The sequence below is a fragment of the Schistocerca nitens genome, chromosome 7, assembly GCF_023898315.1.
Source record: "Schistocerca nitens isolate TAMUIC-IGC-003100 chromosome 7, iqSchNite1.1, whole genome shotgun sequence".
In the NCBI taxonomy this organism is placed as follows: domain Eukaryota; kingdom Metazoa; phylum Arthropoda; class Insecta; order Orthoptera; family Acrididae; genus Schistocerca; species Schistocerca nitens.
This window is the reverse complement of record NC_064620.1, coordinates 176,520,246-176,546,017: the sequence shown is the minus strand read 5'-3', so window position 1 is coordinate 176,546,017 and position 25,772 is coordinate 176,520,246. Positions and strand designations below refer to the sequence as shown.

General features: G+C 41.8%; 1 protein-coding gene across 2 annotated transcripts; it reads right to left on the bottom strand.

The window, feature by feature from the left end:
- Positions 1-508: 508 nt before the first annotated feature.
- Positions 509-25,452, bottom strand: LOC126195331 (kxDL motif-containing protein CG10681). Of its 2 annotated transcripts, none has more exons than XM_049933902.1 (4): positions 25,160-25,452; positions 24,871-25,070; positions 1,132-1,271; positions 509-1,055 (listed from the first exon to the last, which is right to left on the bottom strand). In XM_049933902.1, the coding sequence occupies exons 1-4, from the start codon at positions 25,300-25,302 to the stop codon at positions 1,014-1,016; spliced, it is 525 nt and encodes a 174-aa protein (XP_049789859.1). In that variant the 5' UTR covers positions 25,303-25,452; the 3' UTR covers positions 509-1,013. The 2 variants fall into 2 exon arrangements, with proteins under 2 accessions (XP_049789859.1, XP_049789858.1); XM_049933901.1 differs by having other exon boundaries at positions 526-1,055; positions 1,137-1,271; positions 25,160-25,428.
- Positions 25,453-25,772: the final 320 nt, after the last annotated feature.

Sequence of the window (25,772 nt, the reverse complement as noted above, 5' to 3'; positions counted from 1 at the left end):
TTCCTACCTGTTTTGACACATTGTACTGGCCACCTCTGCATTTAAAATGACTAGCATTATTGGCCAGTGATGAATGTCTCAGATTTTTTCAGGGATAAGTCTGAAATGTGTGTGGCCAATTGAGCTGTTCCTTGAATGAACAGTAGGAAAATTGACTTGCAAATCACAGAAGTAGTCAGTTTGGAAGGCTTGCACCAGGCTGGTAACCATGATATTATTATTGTTCTGGAATTTAAATCTCTGATATATCACAGCCCCATCTTTCCTTACTGACCAATACAGATTTATTCCAATGAAGAAATTGCTCAAATTCCAAAAATATTTGTTCCTTGTACCTGTTAGCCTTTTTTTCAGTTTCTTCCACAAATAAGCAGTTTTGCCAATGTTTTTGTAGTGAACTATATGAAATGTAAGAACAGCAATAAACACACGAAGGAAGTTAGAAATAATTTGGTTTTCACTCTTCGGATAAATTTATCTAAAGAACTATTGTGTGTGTTGTGACACAGGTAAAATATCATTCATTTTACTTACATAGTCCCTTCAACATGGCACTGTTCAGCTCTCCAGTTTTAGTCTAACTTGCTCCTCACACACAACAGACTTCAATTTTGTTGGGTACTCATTTTCATCTGTCAGAACAAGTGTTATATAGTGCTTGCAGGTGTTCATACATCTTACTTCACATGTTTGCTTTGTGGAGTTGCATTATATTTTATTATTTTGGAATGGCAGAAAAACTTCACACATTTCGTTATCTTATATTACTTGGTATGTACAATAAAAATTGACTAGAATGTAATGCCCTTTTGTTCTTCATAGCTCCAGTAACACAGTATATACATTTAATATGACTCGATCCAAAAAGAGATGTTCTCATTAACAGATTGAAACCATTAGAAAAATATTTCTTGCAATATATAGCATAAATCATCCTGTATCAGACGTGCATGGTGATGTGTCATTGTTACTGTTTCCATTGGCACTATCTGTAGAAGAACTGTTGCCTCTCCTTATCCGTTCTCTTCTGTGTGTCTCTTCATCCTCATCATCGTCTGCAAATATTACAAATATTAAGAACAAAAAAGATGGTCATAAGCCACAATTGAAATACAAGGAAAATTATTGTACCTCACCATGGTCAGCAAAACTACTGGAGCATGTATCTCCAGGCTCAGACAAACTTCCAGCATCAGGTAAATGTTCAGGATCTTTCAGGTACGTAGACTTATTTATGTTCTGATTCTGAGCAGTTTGCTGTTCAGCTGCAGCTGCAACAGTCCACAAAAGGCAAATGAGAACTATAACTTAAAGTCTCTCCACTTAAGTGAGTTACACAAATATCCATTACATTTATTCAAATACTTACTGATAATATATCTCACTTGTCAGTTACAACATATGAACTAAAATGTGCACACTTTGAATAAAATCTTTTTGAGTAAACCAACATTTTTGTCAATCATTTGTAGTGATTCTTTACAGGGTGACAAAACTGAAGTGCATAGAAAACATGGAGCACATTGCAAGGAGGAGATGCAGCTGTCTCAGGATCACTGCAAGACACATTCCAACTGGTAATCTCACTAGAGGGCAGGTATCAAGTCGACAGTCCTCATATGTGAAAAGTGTGGGACACACAGCATGTAAGGGAATTGACAGGCAATTGCTTAGGGACACAAAGAGCTGGTACCACTGGCACACACTATGGGAGTAGTCAGGAAGTCATCAGTGGCCAAATAAACTCCATGATCATGGACTGGGTCTAAATTTCAAAGCCACAGGCATAACAGAGCCATGAATCTAAAAACCATAGTCTAGTCAGGATGAGACCAGGGCCCCGTAAATACAGAGAAGAGTAGCACAACACACACGTGGGCAAGGAAGTAATGTGTTAAGCTTGCACATACAACTTGTCTTCAGTTGAATAGGGGCTCCCAACACAGCTTTTTTTATCAAAAGTGAGGCCCAAAAAAAAAAAACAGAACTGTGCAATAACTTCTAAGTTCTTAGTTCTGGGTCAGGCTGGACCATAGTATGACAGAAATGCATCTGTCTTTTGACAGAGAATTGGAAACTATGGGGAAACTGTCCAGGCAGAGATCCATTGGATTGTGGCTTGGAGCTGCCATTCAGCTGAGACCAACAGAGGGCACTAGCACACTGATGTCACTAAGGAAGAGTGTGATACTTAGAACAGAACCCCATGGGACACCATTCTCTTGGACCATGGAGAGCTGAGTGAACTCTTAAACAACCAGTGATACAAAAATTGGTAGAGCCTTGAAAGCCGCACGCATGGAAGGTAAGAAAAATGTGATGACATCAAGCCTTGTCATGTGTTCTGTAGGTCAACAACTACTGTGATGAGGTGCTGGCATTTAGAAAAAGCCTGTAGGATTGCTGTTTCCAACCAGACCAAATGGTCTGGTTGTGGCTCATCCCTCCCACAAACCATGGTGACAAGGGGCACCAAGATGAGAACCCAGCATAATTTCAAACAGTTTTCAGATAATGTTGGGGAGGCTAATTGGTTGGTAGCTGTAGAGAGACACTGTTTCTGCCTGGTTTACAGGTTAGGATGGCTCGCCATTGTGAAGGGAAGACACCTTCAAGCCAAACACAGTAAAGATCATGAGTAGATGAAGCCTTTGAGTAATATACAGATGTTAGATTATTGGAGACTCAGGGCCTGGGGCTGTATTGCGAGATGAGGTAATTCTGTCAGTCTTGTGACTAGGGCCTCCCGTCAGGTTGACCGTTCGCCTGGTGCAAGTCTTTCGATTTGACACCACTTCGGCAACTTGCGCGTCGATGATGATTAGGACAACACAACATCCAGTCCCTGAGCGGAGAAAATCTCCGACCCAGCTGGAAATCGAACCCGGGCTCTTAGGATTGACATTCCATAATGCTGACCACTCAGCTACCAGGGGCGGACATTCTGTCAGTGAAGGTTTCTTATATGATTTGGCTTGGCTGGAGAGTAAACTTGTGGGGACATCGTCAACTTGTCATTTATGTAACAGAAAGGAGAACACTGGTGTCAAAGTGTCAGCAAAAACTGACACATCGATAAAGTCCACCCCCAAAGGACAAGACCCAGAACAGTTTTGATTGCTGATGGCAAGAATACTATGGACTGGGCACATACTTAAGATGAACAGGCATATGTTCCCAGAGATGGGAGACAGCACTCCCTGCTTTCCTTCTTACTGTGTTCAGTTAACATCTACAGCTCTGCAATTCACACTTAAGTGCCTGGCAGAGGGTTCATCGAACCATTTTTGCATTCGGAAGAGAAAGTTGAACGAAATTTTGTAAATAGATCTTGCCACCAAGAAAACTGCCTTTGTTTCAGTGACTGTCATCCCAACTGAAGTACTGTATCATTGACACTCTCACCCTTATTGTGCAATAACACGAAACTAGCTGCCCTTCTTTACACTTTTTCAATGTCCTCCATCACTCCTACTTGGTAAGGATCCCACACTGTGCAGCAATTTTCCACCAGAGTATGGACAAGTGTAATGTAGGCTGTGTCTTTAGTGGGTTTATTGCATCTTCTAAGAGTTCTGCCAACAAAATGCATTCTTTGTTTCGCCTTCCCCACAATATTATCTATGTGGTCTTTCCAATTTAAGTTGATCGTAATTCTAATTCCTAGGTATTTAGTCGAATTGACAGCCCTTAGATTTGTGAGATTTATCGTATATCCGAAATTAATCGGATTTCTTGTAGTGCCCATGTGGATGACATTGCACTTTTCTTTGTTTAGTTTCAATTGCCACTTTTTGCACCATACAAAAATTCCCTAGACCATTTTGTAATTGGATTTCATTGTCTGATGATTTTACTAGACGGTAAATTACAGCCTCATCTGCAAACAACCTAAGGGGCTGCTCAGATTATCGCCTAGATCATTTATGTAAATCAGAAACAGCAGAGGGCCTATGACACACACATATGAGGCAACAGTTTGTTGCGAAAGCTTGAATTTTGTGTGTGTTTGTGTCTATCGACCTGCCAGCGCTTTCGTTCGGTAAGTCACATCATCTTTGTTTATATATATATACAATTTGATTAATAGTCGCTTGTGAGGTACGGAATCAAAAAGCCTTTTGGAAATCTAGGAATATGCAATTGATCTGAGATCCCTTGTTGACAGCACTCATTACTTCATGGGAATAAAGAGCTAGCTGTGTTCCACAAGAACAATATTTTCTGAATCCATGTTGGTTATGTATTAATAAGTCATTTTCTTCAGGGTGATTCATGTTAGAGTACAGTATATGCTCCAAAATCCTACTGCAAAAATAGAGGTCAGTGATATGGGTTAATCCTATTTCTTGAACATTGGTGAAACTTGTGCTACTTCCCAGTCTTTAGGAACAGACCTTTCGTCAAGTGAGTGGTTGTATATGATTGCTAAGAAAGGTGCTATTGTGTCTGCATACTCTGAAAGGAACCTGATTGGTATACCATCTGGACCTTGCCTTTCTTAAGTGATTTTAGTTTTTTTCGCAACACCTAAGATACCTTCTTTTATGTCACTCATGCTAACAGTTGTTCCGGTCTCGAATTCTGGAATAATTACTTCATCTTTCGTGAAGGAATTATGGAAAACTGTATTTAGTAGCTCTGCTTTGGTGGCACCATCATCTGTAACATTTCCATCGCTATTGCGCAGTGACAGTGTTGACTGTTTTTTGCCACTGGTGTACTTTACATACAACCGGAATCTCTTTGGGTTTTCTACTATATTTTGAGACAATGTTTCATTGTGGAAACTATTAAAAGCATCTTGCATTCACGTCCACACTAAATTTCGAGCTTCCGTGGGGATTTTGCGTTCTTCTGAATTTGGCATGCTTTTTTCGTTGCTTCTGCAATAGTGTTCTGACGTGTTTTGTGTACCATGGTGGATGAGGTATGAATCTACCTATTGGGTCTACACTTATATAATTAGCTTGGAAGGAATGGAGACTCAGCCTTAGGAAGGCATCAAGTGAATATTTATCTGTTTTAAATAGCTATATTTTGTGTTTATTTTTAGTGGTTTTGGGTGATAGGGTTTTGAGCCTTGCTACAATGACCTTGTGTTCACCAACCCCTGTATCCGTCATGACACTCTCTATCAGATCAGGATTATTTGGGGCTAAGAGGTCAAGTTTGTTTTCGCAACCATTTACAATTCGTGTGGGCTAACTGTTTGAAGTAATTCTCAGAGAAAGCGTTTAGTACAATTTCTGAAGATGTTTTCTGTCTAGCACAGGCTTTGAACATGTATTTTCACCAAGAAATCGAAGGTAGACTGAAGTCTCAACCAACTGAATGAGTGGAGTACTTATTTGTACTGAGATTAAAGTTGTCTTTGAACCGTTCAGCTATTATATCATCTGAGTCGGGTGGTCGATAGGAGCCAGTTATTTTCGTAGGGCTGTTGAGTAACTACAAGATAAACTACTACCAACAGACAGAAACCCACCACCATCTACTTCATTTCTGGCTTTAGCCAGCTTTCTGTTCCTATAATGATTTCAGCTTCAGTGCTTTCTACAGGGTGTTTCAAAAATGACCATTATATTTGAAACGGCAATAAAAACTAAACGAGCAGCGATAGAAATACACCGTTTGTTGCAATATGCTTGGGACAACAGTACATTTTCAGGCAGACAAACTTTCGAAATTACAGTAGTTACAATTTTCAACAACAGATCGCGCTGCGGTCTGGGAAACTATAGTACGATATTTTCCACATATCCACCATGCGGAGCAATAATATGGCATAGTCTCTGAATGAAATTACCCGAAACCTTTGACAACGTGTCTGGCGGAATGGCTTCACATGCAGATGAGATGTACTGCTTCAGCTGTTCAATTGTTTCTGGATTCTGGCGGTACACCTGGTCTTTCAAGTGTCCCCACAGAAAGAAGTCACAGGGGTTCATGTCTGGCGAATAGGGACTGTATGTTTCGGATAGCCCAAAGCAATCACACGATCATCGAAATATTCATTCAGGAAATTAAAGACGTCGGCCGTGTGATGTGGCCGGGCACCATCTTCCATAAACCACGAGGTGTTTACAGTGTCGTCTAAGGCAGTTTGTACCGCCACAAATTCACGAAGAATGTCCAGATAGCGTGATGCAGTAATCGTTTCGGATCTGAAAAATGGGCCAATGATTCCTTTGGAAGACATGGCGGCCCAGACCAGTACTTTTTGAGGATGCAGGGACGATGGGACTGCAACATGGGGCTTTTCGGTTCCCCATATGCGCCAGTTCTGTTTATTGACGAAGCCGTCCAGGTAAAAATAAGCTTCATCAGTAAACCAAATGCTGCCCACATGCATATCGCCGTCATCAATCCTGTGCACTATATCGTTAGCGAATGTCTCTCGTGCAGCAATGGTAGCGGCGCTGAGGGGTTGCCGCGTTTGAATTTTGTATGGATAGAGGTGTAAACTCTGGCGCATGAGACGATACGTGGACGTTGGCGTCATTTGGACCGCGGCTGCAACACGGCGAACGGAAACCCGAGGCCGCTGTTGGATCACCTGCTGCACTAGCTGCGCGTTGCCCTCTGTGGTTGCCGTATGCGGTCGCCCTACCTTTCCAGGACGTTCATCCGTCACATTCCCAGTCCGTTGAAATTTTTCAAACAGATCCTTTATTGTATTGCTTTTCGGTCCTTTGGTTACATTAAACCTCCGTTGAAAACTTCGTCTTGTTGCAACAACACTGTGTTCTAGGCGGTGGAATTCCAACACCAGAAAAATCCTCTGTTCTAAGGAATAAACCATATTGTCTACAGCACACTTGCACGTTGTGAACAGCACACGCTTACAGCAGAAAGACGACGTACAGAATGGCACACCCACAGACTGCATTGTCGTCTATATCTTTCACATCACTTGCAGCGCCGTCTGTTGTTGAAAATTGTAACTACTGTAATTTCGAAAGTTTGTCCGCCTGAAAATTTACTGTTGTCCCAAGCATATGGCAACAAACGGTGTATTTCTATCGCTGCTCGTTTAGTTTTTATTGCCGTTTCAAATATACCGGTCATTTTTGAAACACCCTGTATCAGCGCTTGAAGCTCTGGTACTTTTCCAACACAGCTACAACAATTTACAACTACAATACAGACTTGCTTGGTCGATTCTTGTCATTTTTTGCCCCGAGCCCTTTTTGATCTTTCCTGAGACTGTCTAACCTAAACAAAAACCACCAACTTCTGCTACCCGTGTGTAGTGGACACCTGACCTATTTAGCGGAACCCAAAGCCCCACCACCCTATGGCACAAGTCGAGGAATCTGCAGAACCGTCTGAGCCTCTGCTTCAGACCCTCCACTCGGCTCTGTACCATAGGTCCGCAATCGGTCCTGTCGACGATGCTGCAGATGGTGAGCTCTGCCTTCATCTCGCCAGCAGGACTGCCAGTCTTCTTCAACTCAGATAGCCACCAGAAACCAGAGATAATCTCTTCCAATCCACAGCGACACACGTCATTAGTGCCAACATGAGCCACCACCTGCAGTTGGTGCACCCTGTACCCTTCATGGCATCCGGAAGGACCCTTTCCACATCTTGGATGACTTCCCCTGGTATGCACACAGAGTGCACATTGGCTTTCTTCCCATCCTTAGTTGCCATATCCCTAAGGGGCTCCATCACCCACCTAACATTGGAGCTTCCAATGACACGCAATCCCACCCTCTGCACTTGTCCGGTCATTGCCGCAACAGGCGGGGCCGCCCTTTCTGGCTCAGTACTTTTAGCAGTGGGCAGTACCTCAAACCTGTTATGGAGGCGTAAAGGTACAGCCTTGTGGCCAGTGCCAACTTTCCAGGGATTCACGACCCCACTACGGTTCGCCAATCACTCAGGCAAGTGTCGATCGGCAGGGACATCTGAAGCCAAGGGCGCAGTGGCATCAGAGATCCCAGGCGATCTACAGGTTACAGAGGTGTCAAAACACTCGCCTTCGGTGTCCCAATGTCACCGTGGCCCAGGGCAACAGCCTGGAGCCTGTATACCACGGCCCACACAGCTTCCAGCTGTTGACAAATGGTGGACAATTCCCACAGAATCCGTTCAAAACGAACAGATGACTCACGACTATGCAAATTTATACTATACAGGTACTAAAACGCGTTGCTACAACTCTCAAATACTATAATAAGCCCAAAATTTGTGAATTAAATTATGAAACAAATAAGTCAGTTAAAAGTACGATATGCTGCTGCTTATCCCAGCAGGAGCGAGCTCACTGGCTGTGGTAACATTGGTCCGCAAAGGCTGTTAGATAAAACACTGTAGGGCTCTTTGGCAATTCTGAACAGCTATTACAAAGTTTTTGGTCCACCACGACACTGAGTGGCAGTGGAGGGGACCTCTAGAAAGGGGAATAAAAGTCCTGGAGGTGTTGGTGATCACATTTGAGGTGTGTTGCACGACCTTGTGAATGCAATCTGATCTGATTGGGGTGGGGGGTGGCGGCGGCGGGGGAGAGGATGTAACAGCAGAGACACACAACTACCAGCTGGCTCTTTGAAGCACTCAGTGTGGTAGTTAACTCATTTGCCAATGGCAAAGAACACACAGGGCCACTGGAAAATGGTCACTGTCCTGAATATTGTCACATAGTAACTAATGCAGTGAAGCCATGAGAATGTAATACGAGAATATTATCTAAACAACCGAAAAGGTGCCATGAGCAGCACAGAAGTGTGTAGGAATACCAGCACTGAGGGAAACAGATCAGGGTCAGTGAGAAGCTGGACAAGTACAAGGTGGCTACAACAGGAAGTGGTACTCCCCCACAGATGGTGATGTGCAGTGGTATCCACGAGGAGGAGGGACTTGTAGTATTAGTTAGCGGCCTATGGAGGTATGAAAACATCACTGAGATCGCTTGCACTCTTACCATTACTGCTTCGAATGTGTGATGATGGGGGATCAACTCACTGACCACATATGTACAGACCCCTCCATATGCCCTGTCACAGCCAGCACCATTCCAACACAATGCACATTACCCACAGAGCATTGAGGAATGACCATCAGTGAAGTGTGTTTGTTGTAGAGCAATGCAAATTGCACAAGAAGATGAAATAAGGTGGTGGTCCATGTTAATGCGCATTACAGTTCCACTGAATGATCATGGTATAGGGTTAGTCATTCCCCAGGATCGCTACCTGTCATCATAGACATTCCAGTGAGTGCTGGTTCTGGGCCACCAGAGTAGTCTTGTCCGTATTCTCCTCCTAATACAAAGCCTATCTGCAATGAGCAAGCAGCCCTGGAACCCATGGGTCACAGTTCCTTCAGCCTTTGACTAAGCATTTTGGCAGGAAAACCATCCTAAATATCTCATGCAATTCTTTCTGGATGCATCTCTACTAGCCTGTTTTCTGCACTTAATCTTCTCCCTTTGAGTCTCCAATCAGCAAGACTGTGAAAGTGTTCTAGTGCTTGTTCCTTTCGTTCTTTTATTTTGTTGCTAAGATCAATCCATAATTCAACAACTCATGCATTATTTGTGCTGTCTGCTTGAAGATGGTCCAGGGCTTGACAAATCTCAGAAAGTTGTTGGAGAAAATGAATGGCACTTTTATAAGACTATCCAAGATTTTACTCAAGCTAGGAGTTCAGAATACTCTGTTATGATTTCTACATATTTTGAATAAAGTAGTTGTAAGAATAGGTTTGTGTTTTTAATAGTGTGGTATGTCAGGTGGGGAAAAGTAAACTTCATGGGTCTTGCCCACAGTACGTTGGCCAAGTGAAATGTAAGCTGCACAGGCTCGGCTCATGGTACAACCAGGCAAAACGTAAACTTCACTGTACTGCCCCATGGTACAACTTCTTATTATCTCTTTGTACTACACTCAGTTACAAGTTATTCTTGGTCACATCCACACACTGAAATGTTTTCAAAACTTCTGCTACAGACAGTGGTGTGACATTGTACGACAAAATACAGGTGATCAGTTATTGAGGATGATATCGCAGACAAAGATTAACTACTACAGCCCTGGATTTGCAAAGAAATAGTCCAAATATATAGACCTATATAATGACCACTGACGAAAGAAGCAACCTTACATCAGGTACCAGTAAATAACATGGAACTACATATATTTAATATAATATTTGACAATGTGTTCTGGAAGAACTACCCAGTTCACAGAAAAATTAAGAACCAGGTCTTATTTTGCTCAATTTGTCTGCTTTTCTAAATATGCGAGTTTCTAGAACAGCACTCTTCGACCAATTCTGTTGAATTCCCTTTTTTTTTTTCTCCTTCACACACACACTATTATTAAGAACACAGCAAAATATCTTTTAATTTCAATGCAATCCACAGTAAACCAACAGTTGATTCCTCATAGTCTGCTTCCATGGGCCTATCTGTCATGTGCATGGAACAACTGAAGAGTGGGCAGCTTGGGTCCTTCAACTGCTGGCTAGCATCAGGCCTATGATCTGTGGGATTCCGGGGAGACGTGTCCTATCACCAGCAGGCGTTGGAGAAGGAAGTTGCTTCTCTGGTCGGGTGTGGGAAGTGGTTCCTGAAAATGAAGCAACAAGAACCACAAGAGACAAGTGCGGGGGGAGAACTAGTTTGGAAGAAACTGAGGTAGTGGAATGACGACTGTGAGTTTTGTGTAAATTAGTCATCATATATACTGTAAATAAACATTATGTGCTTATACGTTTATACTTCTGTATTGTCTTTTCTTTCTTGAAAGACTGGGCAAACTGGTGAACATTGAGTATGGTGTTATGCCACATTTGCCACATTTTTGGTCCGCTATGCAGTAAGATGACAAACTTAAGCATCAGAAGCACCTCATTGGTGATGGGATGTATGGTTTCAAGACACACGTGTACGCCATAACTCTAAATTTTTCCGGGAGCACACTTCTTTCTAAGGCTAAGATAAATGTGCCTGTGCCTGTTCAATTATCCTTGGGACTCAATTATCCTTGGGACCTTTTTGGATGCGTCAGACAAATGTGTGCCTTGCCATACAAAATTAACCCATAGTTCCTTATTGGGAATGTACAATCCCTGTGGAAGTTGATTCCTTGGACCATATTCAAAGTTTTGTGCGGCACAAGGGTCACTGGTATGACACCTTGACAATCATGGCCTGAAGATTTTTAGTTTGTGCAGCAGAGGATGATGTAATCAGTAGCAATACATTGAGCATTTTTCCCAAAGTCAATTTCTCCAAATCTATCTTCAGTATCTTCCATAAAAATTAATGGTTATTGTCACAGTAAAAGTATCCCCCATCAATTCAATTACTTACTAAATATTGAATAAATTATTTTGCTCCCAGACATCTGGCTTGTCCCTCTCTCTGTGGGGTGGCCAGGGTAGGGAAAATAGTAGGATTATGAGTTCACATTGAAATGTCTAGACCTGTCTTATGAGAGGGCCGAATCATATATGTTTCATGTTGAAAAACGTCCATCAACTCTGATCAAGGGCTCTCCCCATGGGTGCTACCTAGCCACAGCAAAAGCGACTGGGTATGATGGCCATTGCCAAGAGCCCTTGTGCTCCAGTGAGAGTCATTTAGTCTTTGGTACATGTGGGGAGCAAGCAGCTAAGGCATCGGCAATGTGATGCCTGTGTTATTGATGATTACTATTATGATTTTGGATGTAGAGCACTCAACAGCTTGATCATCAGCACCCTAATGAAAAGTCAACATGTCATTCTTACAGGGGAAGGGATTATGAAAGCTGTCCCCACAACTCCACATCATAATTTGTAAACTGTTCCAGAAAGTGCACCTTGTAAACCCTATCAGGAACAGCAACTGAAACACAGGGGGGCTGTATGAACAGTGATAGGAGTGTAGGTGGACGATGCGGGAGACCCGCACCGCTGTACTAGGCAAGGTCCTAGTGGAGGTGGTTTGCCATTGCCTTCCTCACAACAACACCCAGTCATCTCGAGGCAGAAAAAATTCCTTGCCCCGTCGGGAATCGAACCCGGGACCCCGTGCGCGGTAAGCGAGAACGCTACCGCAAGACCACGAGTTGCGGGCAGAAATGTGGTAAGTACTTAAAATTGAAGAAAATAGAATTATAAAAACGTTGTCTGGAGTAAAAGTTTTCTTGTTCTCAGTCAAGCTTAAAATCACTTTAGTTTTCTGAAGACACCAAGGCAGCAGTTTGTTCCATCTCAGGCTATGTTTTCAGAGGTAATATATAGCCAGAATCTTGAGACAGTCAGTAGCAAATAACTACATCACATGTGGCCTATTCCTGAACAACCACTCAAAGTTGAAGTGAACTACCACACTAAATGCCAAAGGCTGAGGCAACACTCAAGTTTTTCAGGGCCTGTTGAGGAGGAGGAGGAGGAGCAGCCACTGACTCCAGAGTAGTGGTTCACCCGGCTCAGAAGTGCGCTGGTCTGAAATCCTCCAGTTGATATCTGAATACCCTCATGGTGGACAGTGTATATCATAAGATACGAAATACAGGGTGATCCATAAATCACACTGCCGTAATCTAACCATGATCTGAGAACTGCCCTGTAAAACTGCTGGAAGACAGAAATTTGTCCACAAGTCTTTCAGGTGTGGCAGACAGGTTAATTTGGAGTCAAACAGTAGGCCCAAAAAATGCACGGTGTCTTTAAAATTTAAAATATTGTTCCCCATTGTGGTTGGTTAAACTTCAATGAGTACAGTTAAAACTGACACACTTGGTCTTCACTGGTGAGAACCTAAAGCCAGTGTTATAGGCCTAAGCTTCCAGCCTCCTCATGGTCAGCTGTAGTTGCCTTGTTGTCATGGTGAGATCTGGGGGGAAGAGTAGAAGACTCCTAAATCATCCACAAACAAAGAGCATTTAATAGGGGTCCTGACTGCAGAGGAGATGCCACTAATAGCAGTTGCAAACAATGTGACACTGAGTACACTGCCTTGAGGGAACCCCCAATCGCCCAAGTCATCACCAAAAATATTGAAAGCATTGATCCTCAAGAAATGATTGGATAAGAGATGGCCGATGTCCATGTAATTCTCATTCATAAAATTGGTGAAGGGTAGTGTAGCTCCAAGTGGTGTCATATACTTTTTCAATGTCAAAAAACACACCAACCAAGTGGTTTTGGCATAAGGAGGAATTTCCAGGAGAATTAAGTTGTCAAGGGCAGAACCACAGAGGTTGCCCACTAGTTGTTTTTATCTTAACAGCCATTCACCTTATCAGCACATAGCACACATTGCGGTTGAGGAGTTTGTTATACAGGTGTGTACCTTCCTCACATTCCAGGCAGTGAAGCTAAGGCCCCCATCCTCCGAAATACACAAAGTTCCGCTGCCACGCTTAATGATAGTTTTTGAAGTATGCTCCGAGTTTACAACAGAATAGGCCTGGCGGTGCTGGCCAGACCCCAGCTTGGTAAACCTATTGTCGACATAATCGTATCCAACCACTGCTTTTGGGGGTTCCTGGCAAAAACACAGTCCACCCTTCCCTAAGTTGTGGGATACATGTCGCCAGGCCCCTTCACTAAGGCCTGTCCAGCTTGGGCGAGACTGCCAGTAGCTTTACCCACCAAAGCTGTCAGTGTTATTGAGGCATGCAAACTCATCTACCCACCTGGTGCTAAAAGTGCCTACAGTAAGACAGTGTCCCCTGAGAGGAGACCTAGTGTTTTCAGGGGGCTCGACTGAAAGGGTACATGATGACCCCATTATGTCAGATTGACTACTACGTTGGCTTTGAAGTGCATAAAAGAGTCTATTTAGGTATTGTGCACAGGTGATCTTTAAGATTTGCATGCATAAACCACTATTTAAAATGTTCTTCCCCATGAAGTCCACACTACAGAAAAAAGTTCAGAAAATGAAGGTCAAACCCAGGAAAGGACCAAACGTAAAGTAAATGAATGAATATTCCGAGAAAGGAAAGCACAACTAGGGAATAGCTGAATCAATATCAAAGGCTACCAATACAAGAAAGAGAGTAAAATCAGGAGGATGCGAGATTGCGTACAGGAGAGACAGTAAGTGCTGCAATAACTGGGGCCCCATGCTCACCACGCACAAAAAAGGCGTTGAGAAACCCCAGAGGGATGCAAGATGGGGAAGAAGCCAATGCATGAATACGATAGTAGATATTTTCTGTCTTATTCCATTCACTTATGGAGTGAATGAAGACTGGCCATCTATACGTTTCTGTGCTTGGTGTAATCTCTTACCACATTTTATTCCAATGAGCCCAATTTCAGTTTCCTGATCATCTATGAACATTTCCTGGCAGATTAAAACTGTGTGCCCGACCGAGACTCGAACTCGGGACCTTTGCCTTTCGCGGGCAATTGCTCTACCAACTGAGCTACCGAAGCACGACTCACGCCCGGTACTCACAGCTTTACTTCTGCCAGTACCTCGTCTCCTACCTTCCAAACTTTACACAAGCTCTCCAGGAGTGCTAGTTCTGCAAGGTTCGCAGGAGAGCTTGTGTAAAGTTTGGAAGGTAGGAGACGAGGTACTGGCAGAAGTAAAGCTGTGAGTACCGGGCGTGAGTCGTGCTTCGGTAGCTCAGTTGGTAGAGCACTTGCCCGCGAAAGGCAAAGGTCCCGAGTTCGAGTCTCGGTCGGGCACACAGTTTTAATCTGCCAGGAAGTTTCATACCAGCGCACACTCCGCTGCAGAGTGAAAATCTCATTCTGGAAACATCCCCCAGGCTGTGGCTAAGCCATGTCTCCGCAATATCCTTTCTTTCAGGAGTGCTAGTTCTGCAAGGTTCGCAGGAGAGCTTGTGTAAAGTTTGGAAGGTAGGAGACGAGGTACTGGCAGAAGTAAAGCTGTGAGTACCGGGCGTGAGTCGTGCTTCGGTAGCTCAGTTGGTAGAGCACTTGCCCGCGAAAGGCAAAGGTCCCGAGTTCGAGTCTCGGTCGGGCACACAGTTTTAATCTGCCAGGAAGTTTCATACCAGCGCACACTCCGCTGCAGAGTGAAAATCTCATTCTGGAAACATCTATGAACACTTTCATACAGACTGTACAGAAATGTTACAGCCCCACACTTTGAATTCATTTTATTTCTGCTGTCATGGGGGATTGATATGGATTTTAAATGTCTAAAGCTAGCCCAAGGTGTTGGAAGAGAAGTGGTGATAACAAACTGAAGCAAGGGAATGACAAGAGTCTGTGGCTGTTGGAGGGCAGGAACTAGCAAAGATTCTAACCCAGAGGTTTGTTCAACCAAAGGATATATTAGAGGAACATGTGAATAATTCATGAAAGCTAGTGTTAGGGATGGAGACACATGTGGCAGGAGCAGTGAAGTAGGTGTGAAGTTTCCCACATTGTGCTGAATAACATGCTCTGCAGCTTGGTGGCTTAGTTGTCATGCCACAAAAGTTTGGCTGAGGCCATTCATATGAGTTAACAGTTGTTTTGTAGATACATAAAGAGTATTAGTTACAGAAAAGTCAATTTATAAAAGCTTTTTAACCATAGAGAAGGCCTATCTCTAGTTGGATAGAAGATGCAAGAGTCAGGACAAGACCAGTTTGTAAGTAGATGCCTAGAACAAGCTTTAAGATGAATCTTTCAAAAGAATGTAAAACTATGTGTAAAGTTGAGGAATTAAAGTTATGGCATAAGGACAGATATGGGATTTTGTAGGTCAGATGTGCTTTTAATTACACTCTTTTGGGAAGACCATTCCACAATTCAGGGTGCAACAGCATGGAGTTGAATTGTGATTCTGCTGTTAAGGTCCAGGCAGTACCATATAATGTGGACAGTGGGGTATGTTATCTATTGGCATTTCTTATCCTTTTCCTCTCCCTGTACAGCTCCATCCTTCATTATTTGCATTTTTATCATTCCTCTGCCCTTCTCCATTTTTTGTTAGCTCCTGGTTCCACATTAATGTGTGAACTTGTCTCATTCCTCAAACTAATTTCTTGTAACATCTGTGACACTTTAAAATTACATAGCTGCACTGTGACTTCAAATTGTGTGAACATGGACCCCCTAAATAACACCTCAGCTCAAGAAAGAAACACAAAGGGAAAGCTAAAGGACACCTTTCGTCAATTATATGTATTGCGTAAATTATGAAATATGCATGGTAACTTTTAAGAACAAGAACTTCCTTTAAGCCGAGACATACGATGCCTTTGTTGGATGTATCAAGTCATTAGCACGATGTCATGTGGAGTGAATCTAGTTCATTTAAGGAATGTGGTAACTGCCCTAGGAACAGGTGACTAATCTTATTCACAGTCTGTGAGACAAATATAACACATAAATGAGTCTTCTGAAGTTGCATATGGAACACTGAAGGAGAATAAAGTCTTCATAAAACTTTCACTATTGATACCTTCATTGGCAAACTTGGCAAAAGGACAGTGAATGCATTAACACCAACATCTGAAGAAACTGCAACAACATATTACAGAAGTGAAAGGCCATGCAGAAGTTGAACAACTTCACGGTGATTTTGCTGAGAACTGGTCTGCGACTACCACAAGAAGTACAAGGGAACGACAGAGGATATGACTCAGAAGATGAATTGCCATACACAAAGAAATTTCTATACCTGCATTAACAGCTCATTATTTCTGATGGTGCCCTTACTCACTTAAAAAACTTCTTTCAACTGTTTGAATTCACGGTCACCTGTGCCAGTAAAATTGATATATTGTGTTATTCAGCACAAGAAGATGCTTAGCAATGATGTAGGTGGTCTGCTGGAGCATCACCCTACAAAACAAGCTTACCAGTCCACGTACAGCTGCAGTTCAGAATTTTAGATAAGTAATGAAGTCACACACATCAACAGGCCTCCTCCTGTCACCCAAACTGGAAGCTGAATACAGCCAGCAAAAAGCAGAAGAATGCTCAACACTACCCTTGTCAAAGGAATTGAGAAAATTCATGGCTGGATGCAAAGTAAATGGGCATAGTCATATTGTATGAATTTTAAGGACTAAGGAATTTCATTTGTCCAACCAAGATCTCAGAAGAAGCAAAACATTCAGATTCACAAGCTATAAAAAAAGAATGTTTGTGATCTGTGTATATGGCACGGCTAATATATTGCAGAGTTTATAAATATCAGTTGTGAATGAAATGAAATACTGTGATCTGCCCACTGAATATAGATTTCCAACTACAAGACAGCAACACTAACATATGGACTCACTTCCAGCTCACAATGTTTAGTGTGTTGTGGGTACTCCAGTTCCTATTTATATAACTGGAAATGTCACCCAATAAAAAAGGAAGATACTGAATTGCTCTAACACATTTAGTTTGTTGAACTGCTAATTTCATTTCTAAGTAGTGTTGAAAAGTATTATCCTTTGGAACGTGTGTGGTGTGGTGAATCACAGCTGCATACTACTGTGGCTACCTGTTGGCATGATGGAAAGTGAACATGATGAAGTTTAAGTCAGTTGTTGGTACCTAATCAAAACGTTCATGTGTGATTTTGTATGGTTTGTAAATAAGATCAGCTGGTATTTTGTTCTATTAGGTTAGACTTTAACCACATCAACAGAATTTTCAGGAAAATAAGAAACAACACCTGTATGTAGGTTACTGCATTGACAAAAATTTGTATCTCAGGCTACACAAAACATTAATTTAGGATATTATTTTTCCACATAGAGATCTGATGGCTTTGCCAACTCTCAACCAAATTGTCACATGTAATCTCTTCAACTTTCCTCGTGTTTCATTATCTCATTGAGACTGGGTATTCTGTCAATAGTCTGCATCTTCCCAACAAACTACTTCTAGAGGACCCTGCTTATAATCCACTAGAATGTAACTTCACCAATAGGGTGCACAGAAAAACCAACCAGCATCACCCAGAATATATGGGTTACCAATGTCCCACATAGAAAGTGTACCAATGTATCCCATCATGAGCAACATTGGTGCAGGCACATAGTGCAGCCACCTACCCAACAGCCACTTACCTTGTGGGGACGTTAGCACCACATGTGGCAAAGTGCATGCACCACACCTGCAACCCGGACACATGACACTTCTCAAAAAACTTTTGTACCTCAGATGCACACATCAGCGTCAGTTACTACATGGTGTCTGTTCACCAGGGTACCACTCCAGAACAAACTTTTTGATCAGTGATAGGTTTGCTGGATCTTTTCATCCATATTTAAAAAATACTGAAATGATCCAGCAAAGGCCAATTCTATAAGGAGACTGGAGGCGTGGCAATGGGTGGTTGCTTGCCTCTGATAATGGCCACTCTTTATGGAGAAGTTTGAGAATGAGCCCTTGCAACTGCTATCAACCAGCCATTGTGTTTCTTCAGTTATGTGGATGACATGTTTGTCATCTGGCCCCAGGGTCGGTAAAGACCCTTGGACCATCTGAACTCGTGACATCCCAACATGAAGTTCACCGTGGAGGTACAGAAAGATGATAAACTTCCATTCCTGGAAGTCCTGGTGAAAAGTAAGGCCGACGGCCTTCAGCCAATGTGTATCGAAAGCAAACACACACTGACTCATATCTACAGGCCAATAGCTGCTGTCAATTAGCACAGAAGACTGGGGTGGTTAGAACACTTCTACACTGAGCCTAGACACTGACTGACTGACAGCTTGATAACAGAATTAGAACATCTACATCTACAGTGATATTCTGCAAACCACTGCAAAGTGCATGGCTGAGGGTATGTCCGATTGTACCAGTTATTGGGGTTTCTTCCTGTTCCATTCATGTACGCATCACAAGAAGAATGATTATTTGAATGCCTCTTTACGTGCTGTAATTATTCTAATCTTGTCCTCATGATCCTTGTGTGAGTGATGCATAGGGGACAAGGGGTTGTATTCCTAGAGTGATCATTTAAAGGCAGTTCATGGAACTTTTGTTAGTACAATTTCTCGGGAGAGGTCATGCCTCTCTTCCAGAGTCTCCCAGTTCAGTTTCTTCGGCATCACGGTCGAGCAAACCTTTGACCATTTGTGCTGCCATTCTCTGTACACATTCAATATCCCCTGTGAATCCGGACTAGTATGAGTCTTACACACTTGAGCAATATTCCAGAATGGTCACACAAGTGATTTTTAAGCAGCATCTTCAACTAATTTTCACTGACAATAGATATTCACTCAGGGACATCTGCAAAGCATTACATACCACCAGACAAAATAATACTCTGCAAGAAGAACAATAAGTAGAGAACAGGAAGATAGATATATTTTCTGCCGTGCGCAGGACCTATCTCTGTCAAGATCAGCAGAATCCTGAAGAAAGACAAAATGGAAAGTGTGTTGTAGGTGCCCATCAAAATCAAATACACTATGGATTATGATAGAACCAGGATACTGGAAGAAACTCCCAGATTTTGGGATAGTGTCATCAAAGAATCAATTGAAAACAAGATGGTGGAAGACCTAATCAACTGGAAAGCAGGATACCAACTCAGCAGTGTGTGAATTCCGGGGTTTGAACTGCTACAGAAGCACCAGAGAAAAGTTCCCAACTCCAATAACAGCAGGTATGAATGACAGGACCAAACCAGATATGGAGCACCAGGTGGCAGTGGCTGCCACATAAGAGATGGATGCAACGGATGCAGAAGTTATATAGAACAACATTAACAACCACAGACCACAGGGACTGCACAGGGGCAGAACTAATACGGAAAACTGGATGGCGGTCTCCACTGCAAGAGGCTTCTGCAGCAATAATGAATGTAATACAGAACTCCAGCAGCATGTGGAAGACCAGGAAGCAGCTGCTGCCACTGGAGACAGCCGCAATGGGTGTGAAAGGAATAACAAACACCTGGAGCAGTGCAGAAATGCGCTTCGTGGGTGTGGACTGATGAGGAATATCCAAACTGAAGTTGACTGCTGAGGGTACTCCAGGAACCACCCAGGTATAAATGTACGATCCAGTCAGCCAGTCTCAGGGAACACCCGTTGAAGGTGTCAAGTGACCATGTTTAAATAATATGTAGGTAAGATGTGGACCAGAAGCAGAACAACTAATCTCAACAAGATGACAAAATGTCACATTCAAACCTAACCATGCTTTGGGCTTTGTTACAGGTCTATCTGTCACCAAATTGCTTTCTTGTTGGTCTCAAAATCTAAAGCAAATAGATATACGAGGGCGGTTCAGAAAGTAACCTCCGATTGGTCACAGTGCAGGTTGTGGGGGGAGTAGCGACGCCATCTGTGCGTTCACGCACTCAACAGGTCAGTCGGCATCAAGCCGTGGTCGAGTGAACGTCGTACCTGCGCTAGTTTAGTTTTTGTGGCAGTTTGAAATGTGTGCTGCAATAGAAAACCCCGCCAAATCTGAAGTGCGTGCTGTTATAAGGTTTTTTACAGCCAAAGGATATTCTGCAGCAGCTATTCATCGTGAGCTTTGTGCCGTGTACGGACCAAGAGTTATGAGTGAAGGAGTTGTCCGTGAATGGGTACGTTTATTTAAAAGTGGACGAGAAAATGTTCATGATGAAGAGAGGAGTGGTAGACCATCATTGGTGACTGACGAACTCGTTCAGACAGTTGATGCAAAAGTTCGTGAAAATCGACGTTTCTCAATGTCGGAGTTGTCTACTGGTTTTCCACAGATTTCTAAGACTCTCTTGTACGAGATAGTGACAGCAAGATTGGGTTACCGTAAGTTCTGTGCACGATGGGCGCCCAAAATTCTTACCGACCACCACAAAACTCAAAGAATGGCCTCTGCATAAGACTTTCTGTCACGTTATGAGGACGAAGGAGAACCATTGTTAAACATAATCGTGACCGGTGACGAAACCTGGATTAAGTACGTGAACCCTGAGACAAAAGAACAATCAAAGATGTGGGTACATTCAAATTCGCCTACCAAACCAAGAAAAGCCTCGCAAGATTTTTCTGCCAGAAAACTGATGGCAAAGGTGTTTTGGGATGCCAAAGGGGTGTTGTTGGTTGAATTCATGGAATGTGGTACGACCATTAATCAAGACGTGTACTGTGAAACAATAAAAAAGTTACGACGGGCTATACAGAACAAACGCCGTGGTATGCTGACTTCTGGTATCGTTTTTTTGCACGATAACGCCCGTCCTCACTCTGCTCGCAGAACAACGGCACTTCTTGAGTCCTTCAAGTGGGACGTTATCAACCATCCACCTTACAGCCCAGACCTGGCGCCAAGTGATTATCACCTCTTCATGCATTTGAAGAAATGGCTCGGGTCACAGCGGTTTGATGACGACGAAGAGCTCAAAGATGCGGTCACAGGCTGGCTCCAGGCACAAGCGGGTGATTTTTATGCAGAAGGAATTTCAAAGCTTGTGAAGAGATATGATAAGTGCCTCAATCGCTATGGAGACTATGTAGAAAAATAGTGCTGTAGTTGTAAGATGTATATATTAAAATATTTTTATTTAACTTGGTGTATTTTTTTAAATCGACCGGAGGTTACTTTCTGAACGGCCCTCATATAATATAAGCTTATTGGCTATGACTGACGGAAAAAAAATTGCCTACAGAAGCATGCAATGGAAGAGTCAGTTACTTCGTAAGTACGCTTTAACTGCTTTCAGCGTGTTTGATATTTGAAAGATATGTGTTGATAACTTTAAAAAGACCAGATTTTGAATTCATGAGATCAATGTGAGGGAACATGACAATGGAAACTGGTTTAATGTCTGGCAAAAATTTTAGCTGTTCTTAAAAACCTGTTAAAATTAAAAACAGTAACTCCTTTTCTGAGAATGTATTACTGTATGAAATAGTTAAAAAATCTTTTAATTCTATTTGGAAAGCTATAACGAAATAAGTTGGACAAACTGAAAATAGATTTGTCAGAAAAATTATAATCTTCCAAACACAAAAAACAACAAAAATCTTCAATTGTTCCATAGCTAGAGCATTTCTATATTTTGTTCACATGATGAATGTCACCCAGAGGCATTTTTCATCTAGTTAGAGGTCTGTATCATGGGCCAGGAATTTTTTGGTCGATACAGAAGAAAAAATCATATTTTGGTTTAAACACACATTAAATTTGGTACAACTATGGCTATGAAATAACAGTTTTTGATTGCCTGCTTGAATTCCTTTGGATCATGCCTTTGATGCTTTCATGGATTTCTGGCAACCATAAAATGGCAGGAGTCATTTCAGATCCATGCATCTGTTGGTTCAAACAGAACCCGTAACATTTGTTCACAAGAAGCAACAGTTTGATGCAGAAACTGTTACTTCCTGTAGAATAAGTGTGAACTGAGAAGTAATTTTAGAAGAATGGTAGTGCTTGCACAAAATTACTTGGCACCAGTGCAAAAACACATGGTTGTTCTCAGTACTGGGCATGTTAACAACTAAGTTCAGAATGGGGAGCCACATTAGTTTGCCATCATCTGCTGAACTGTGTGCTTCATCGTTAGAAGTTGCTATCTCCATTGTTTATATGCAGCTGATTTTCTTATTCGGTATTCTAATAAGAGACTACTGATTTGTCAAATTATTGGTCATACTGTCACAACCTGTTAGTAAGATCGTTTGCACTCTCAATACCTGTAGCTGGCATGTTCTGCTTGTGCATGGGCTTCAGTTGTTTAATTGCATCTCCCCTAGTGTGCAATGACTGCATGCAACAGAGCCCCAACCACTACTGTTATCCCCTGCCATATCACAGTTATGGCCAAAATTATTTTCTGCGCAATCTAACAGTGTGGCTGCTATTGAAAATAAACTATGGTACAATTACCTCCCAGGTAAACAATCCTTGTCGCAAAGTCTGTATGCAATTTCAGGGAAGTTGGCTGAGCCTAAGAGTATGTTGGTGGCAGTGTAATTACATGAATGCTACAGAGGAGGACACTGCAGCATACACCTGTGAGTGGACCTGTATCTTTCTGCACAAATACTCACTGGATTTTTCCATCCAATACAGATGGGACTGATCTCAAAGATTCTTTGTAATACTAGTGATTTTTTGTGATGGTATCTAAAGGCAAAGTAAGCTGTGCTTGAGCAGGAACAATGCCTACTCTAAAAGAGTATTGAAGATATCTCATTTCAGGAGGATTCCTGTGTACCAACAATACACACATGAACAAAAATAAAAATGATCTGAGAATATTTCCCTCAAGCAATAAAGTGAAACTAAACTGACAACCATGGGATGTTGAAAATACACCACCATCCCAAAATAAATATTGTCCACAGCTTAATACTAAAATCCGACACATGAAACTTCAAAATGTAGTATCACAAAATTCCCTTCACCTGTAAAGCTCAACTGAACCCAAGAATACCAAAATGCCACACACAAATCAAAAACCAAAGACCCCCACTCACTTAACCAATTAAAATTCAAGCAACAAACTATACACCAACAGAAACAGACCATAAATAATGCATTAGAAACCAAACAAAATTACTACCAACCAAAGCCACTGATGAACACAACTAGGCGCTACCACACACAGTCAGAGATGAAGCTAAATCACAGCAAAAACGTATCCTCTTTGTCATGTCATGTCATTGCTTGGCACAACCCAGAGCAAACCACTAAAAACTTTTCCACGTCATATCTATCTCAAACAGGAAAAACACTGTTACATTTCAGCCACTACCCCCCCAAAAAAAGAACCCTTATAATATGTAACACAAATGCATAAACTGGCAAAACAATAGATCAACATAACTCTCTTGTGACACAGCACTCTCTTTCAACAACTATTTCACAAAATGATAACACAAAGTCAGATATCATATAGCACATGTAATATCTTTGAACACAAACACCCACCACAAGAGGGCACCAACAAATACTATAACATGCACACTGCAAACACAACCCGATTCAAAAACACCATGCTACAATGACATCACATAACACAACAGACAAACAGCACAGTTCAAAGCAGACAGACAGGTGGAATTGGATGCTTCCCTTGACCTCAGACTACAGTCAAGTATGAAAGTGCAAAAAATAAGTGATGAAGCTATTTCTGTTCCATCCCAAGAGTAACTCTTGCTCATAAAAAAGCCGAATATTCATGGCCGGGGAGGGGGGACAGGACAGAGGGTAGGGTACATGCTAAATATGAAGCGAAGTATGTGACGGTGTCTACTCCCTCTACACCACTTCTCTCTCCATCATAGTCAACACAATGGACACTGCTTCCCACTCTCTATCAGTGATGATGAACAGGTTCACTCATGGTTCACAGTACTAGATCTAAAGCAGGAATGTAAATAGAAACTAATACCAAAGTGGTAAATCTATTCAAAATACTTAGTGAACTGGTTCAAGTTCATGAGAATAAGGTTCTTGCATAATTGCGATGTTCCCTTTTTTTGTACATTATTTCATTACAGTCAACACAAAGAATGACTTCAAATAGAGGATACTTGCACATTTGTCATAACTCAACTGAACTGCACGAAGCACAAAACTACAACTAACGTAAGTGCCTTTAATCATATAAAATTTACAAACACTTCACTCTAAATGCTGAAATCAACTTCACGTTAGTGTATGTTTACATACAAACAGATCATCTGCGATTTTCCACAGTGCTGAGTTTATGTCTAAGAACCGCAGCTTCTTATAACACGAAGTAGCTTCATCTACTGCTATAACATTATAGACTGATTTAAACAACGTCACTTTAACCCCACGGGATATGGGTTTAACAGTTAAAATTACTAGCGAAATGTTTCACAAAGAACTGAGTTGCAACTACACTTGGCTTCACGGTATTCCATTCCACTAAAGGCATGCATCATCTCTTGTTGTGGCTAAATTTCTCTGCATAACTGACAATCTAATTAGCTACAAACGTGTATAGCTACCTTACTATGTTATATTTACCTGCAAAAGCCTGCGGATACTGAGCACTCAATTTAGTTTTTAAAATTCTAATGCGTTTAAAAATATTATCTAAGTCTTTTTTCATCTCCAGAAGCAGCTGCGTATGTTTCTTGAATTCCGACCCTGCTGACTTCAGTCTAGTTACTGAGAGAGCATTGCAATTTGTCAGCATTTCATTTGTCTTTTCAAATCTTTGTAACCTGTAACAAAACAATATTTTTGGTTAACAAATAATTTAATTGATTTAAAACATTATTCGAATGGAAAAAACGTGTTCTTGTCTACCAACATTTGTTTCTGAGCTCTAATCATTGCTTCAACATCCTGTTGATCAACTATGCCAGCCAAGCCCTGAATAAAAACTTCGGGCGCAGTATAATTCTGAAAACATTCTATACTTCCCAGATCACTCTCTGGCGTATTTTCCGCCATATCGCCTGTCACAACTATGTAAACATTGAATGATCGAAACAGTGGTTTGTAACATATCGATAGCAAAAATTATAATCAGAGATATAAGCACTACCATATAAGAAAAATTTTATTTCATGGGTGTCCGCATGTTTCTTTGTCCAAGAAGACAAAGAAACCATCATTATTGTTTTCCACTTGTACTTACAGTTTATGAAATTAATAAAAAAATTAATAACTTAATATAGATTCATGCTTTACAAAACTGAACGTCAAAACATCCTACAACGAATTTCAAACATTGTTTACACAGGAGCGAAAGAGAATTCTCTCTGCTGTAAACGGTAGGCGAGGGCGAGCGTAGAGTATTCGATCGTAATCAGTTCGCATTTTCATTCGCTGTTGTCAGTTCTTTGAACGGACATTACACATGCAAAGAACTGTTCGCGCACTTCACATCTGCGCAGACAGATCGTTGCGTGTTGACAGAA

What these genes read in the sequence shown, in the direction of transcription:
- LOC126195331 (XM_049933901.1), bottom strand. Translation starts at nt 25,302, where the DNA reads ATGGCGGAAAATACGCCAGAGAGTGATCTGGGAAGTATAGAATGTTTT. An exon ending in ATTAGAGCTCAGAAACAAAT is followed by an intron (nt 25,071 to 25,159) that starts GTTGGTAGACAA and finishes GTTTTGTTACAG; the next exon opens with GTTACAAAGATTTGAAAAGA. An exon ending in CAGTAGTTTTGCTGACCATG is followed by an intron (nt 1,056 to 1,136) that starts GTGAGGTACAAT and finishes TAATATTTGCAG; the next exon opens with ACGATGATGAGGATGAAGAG.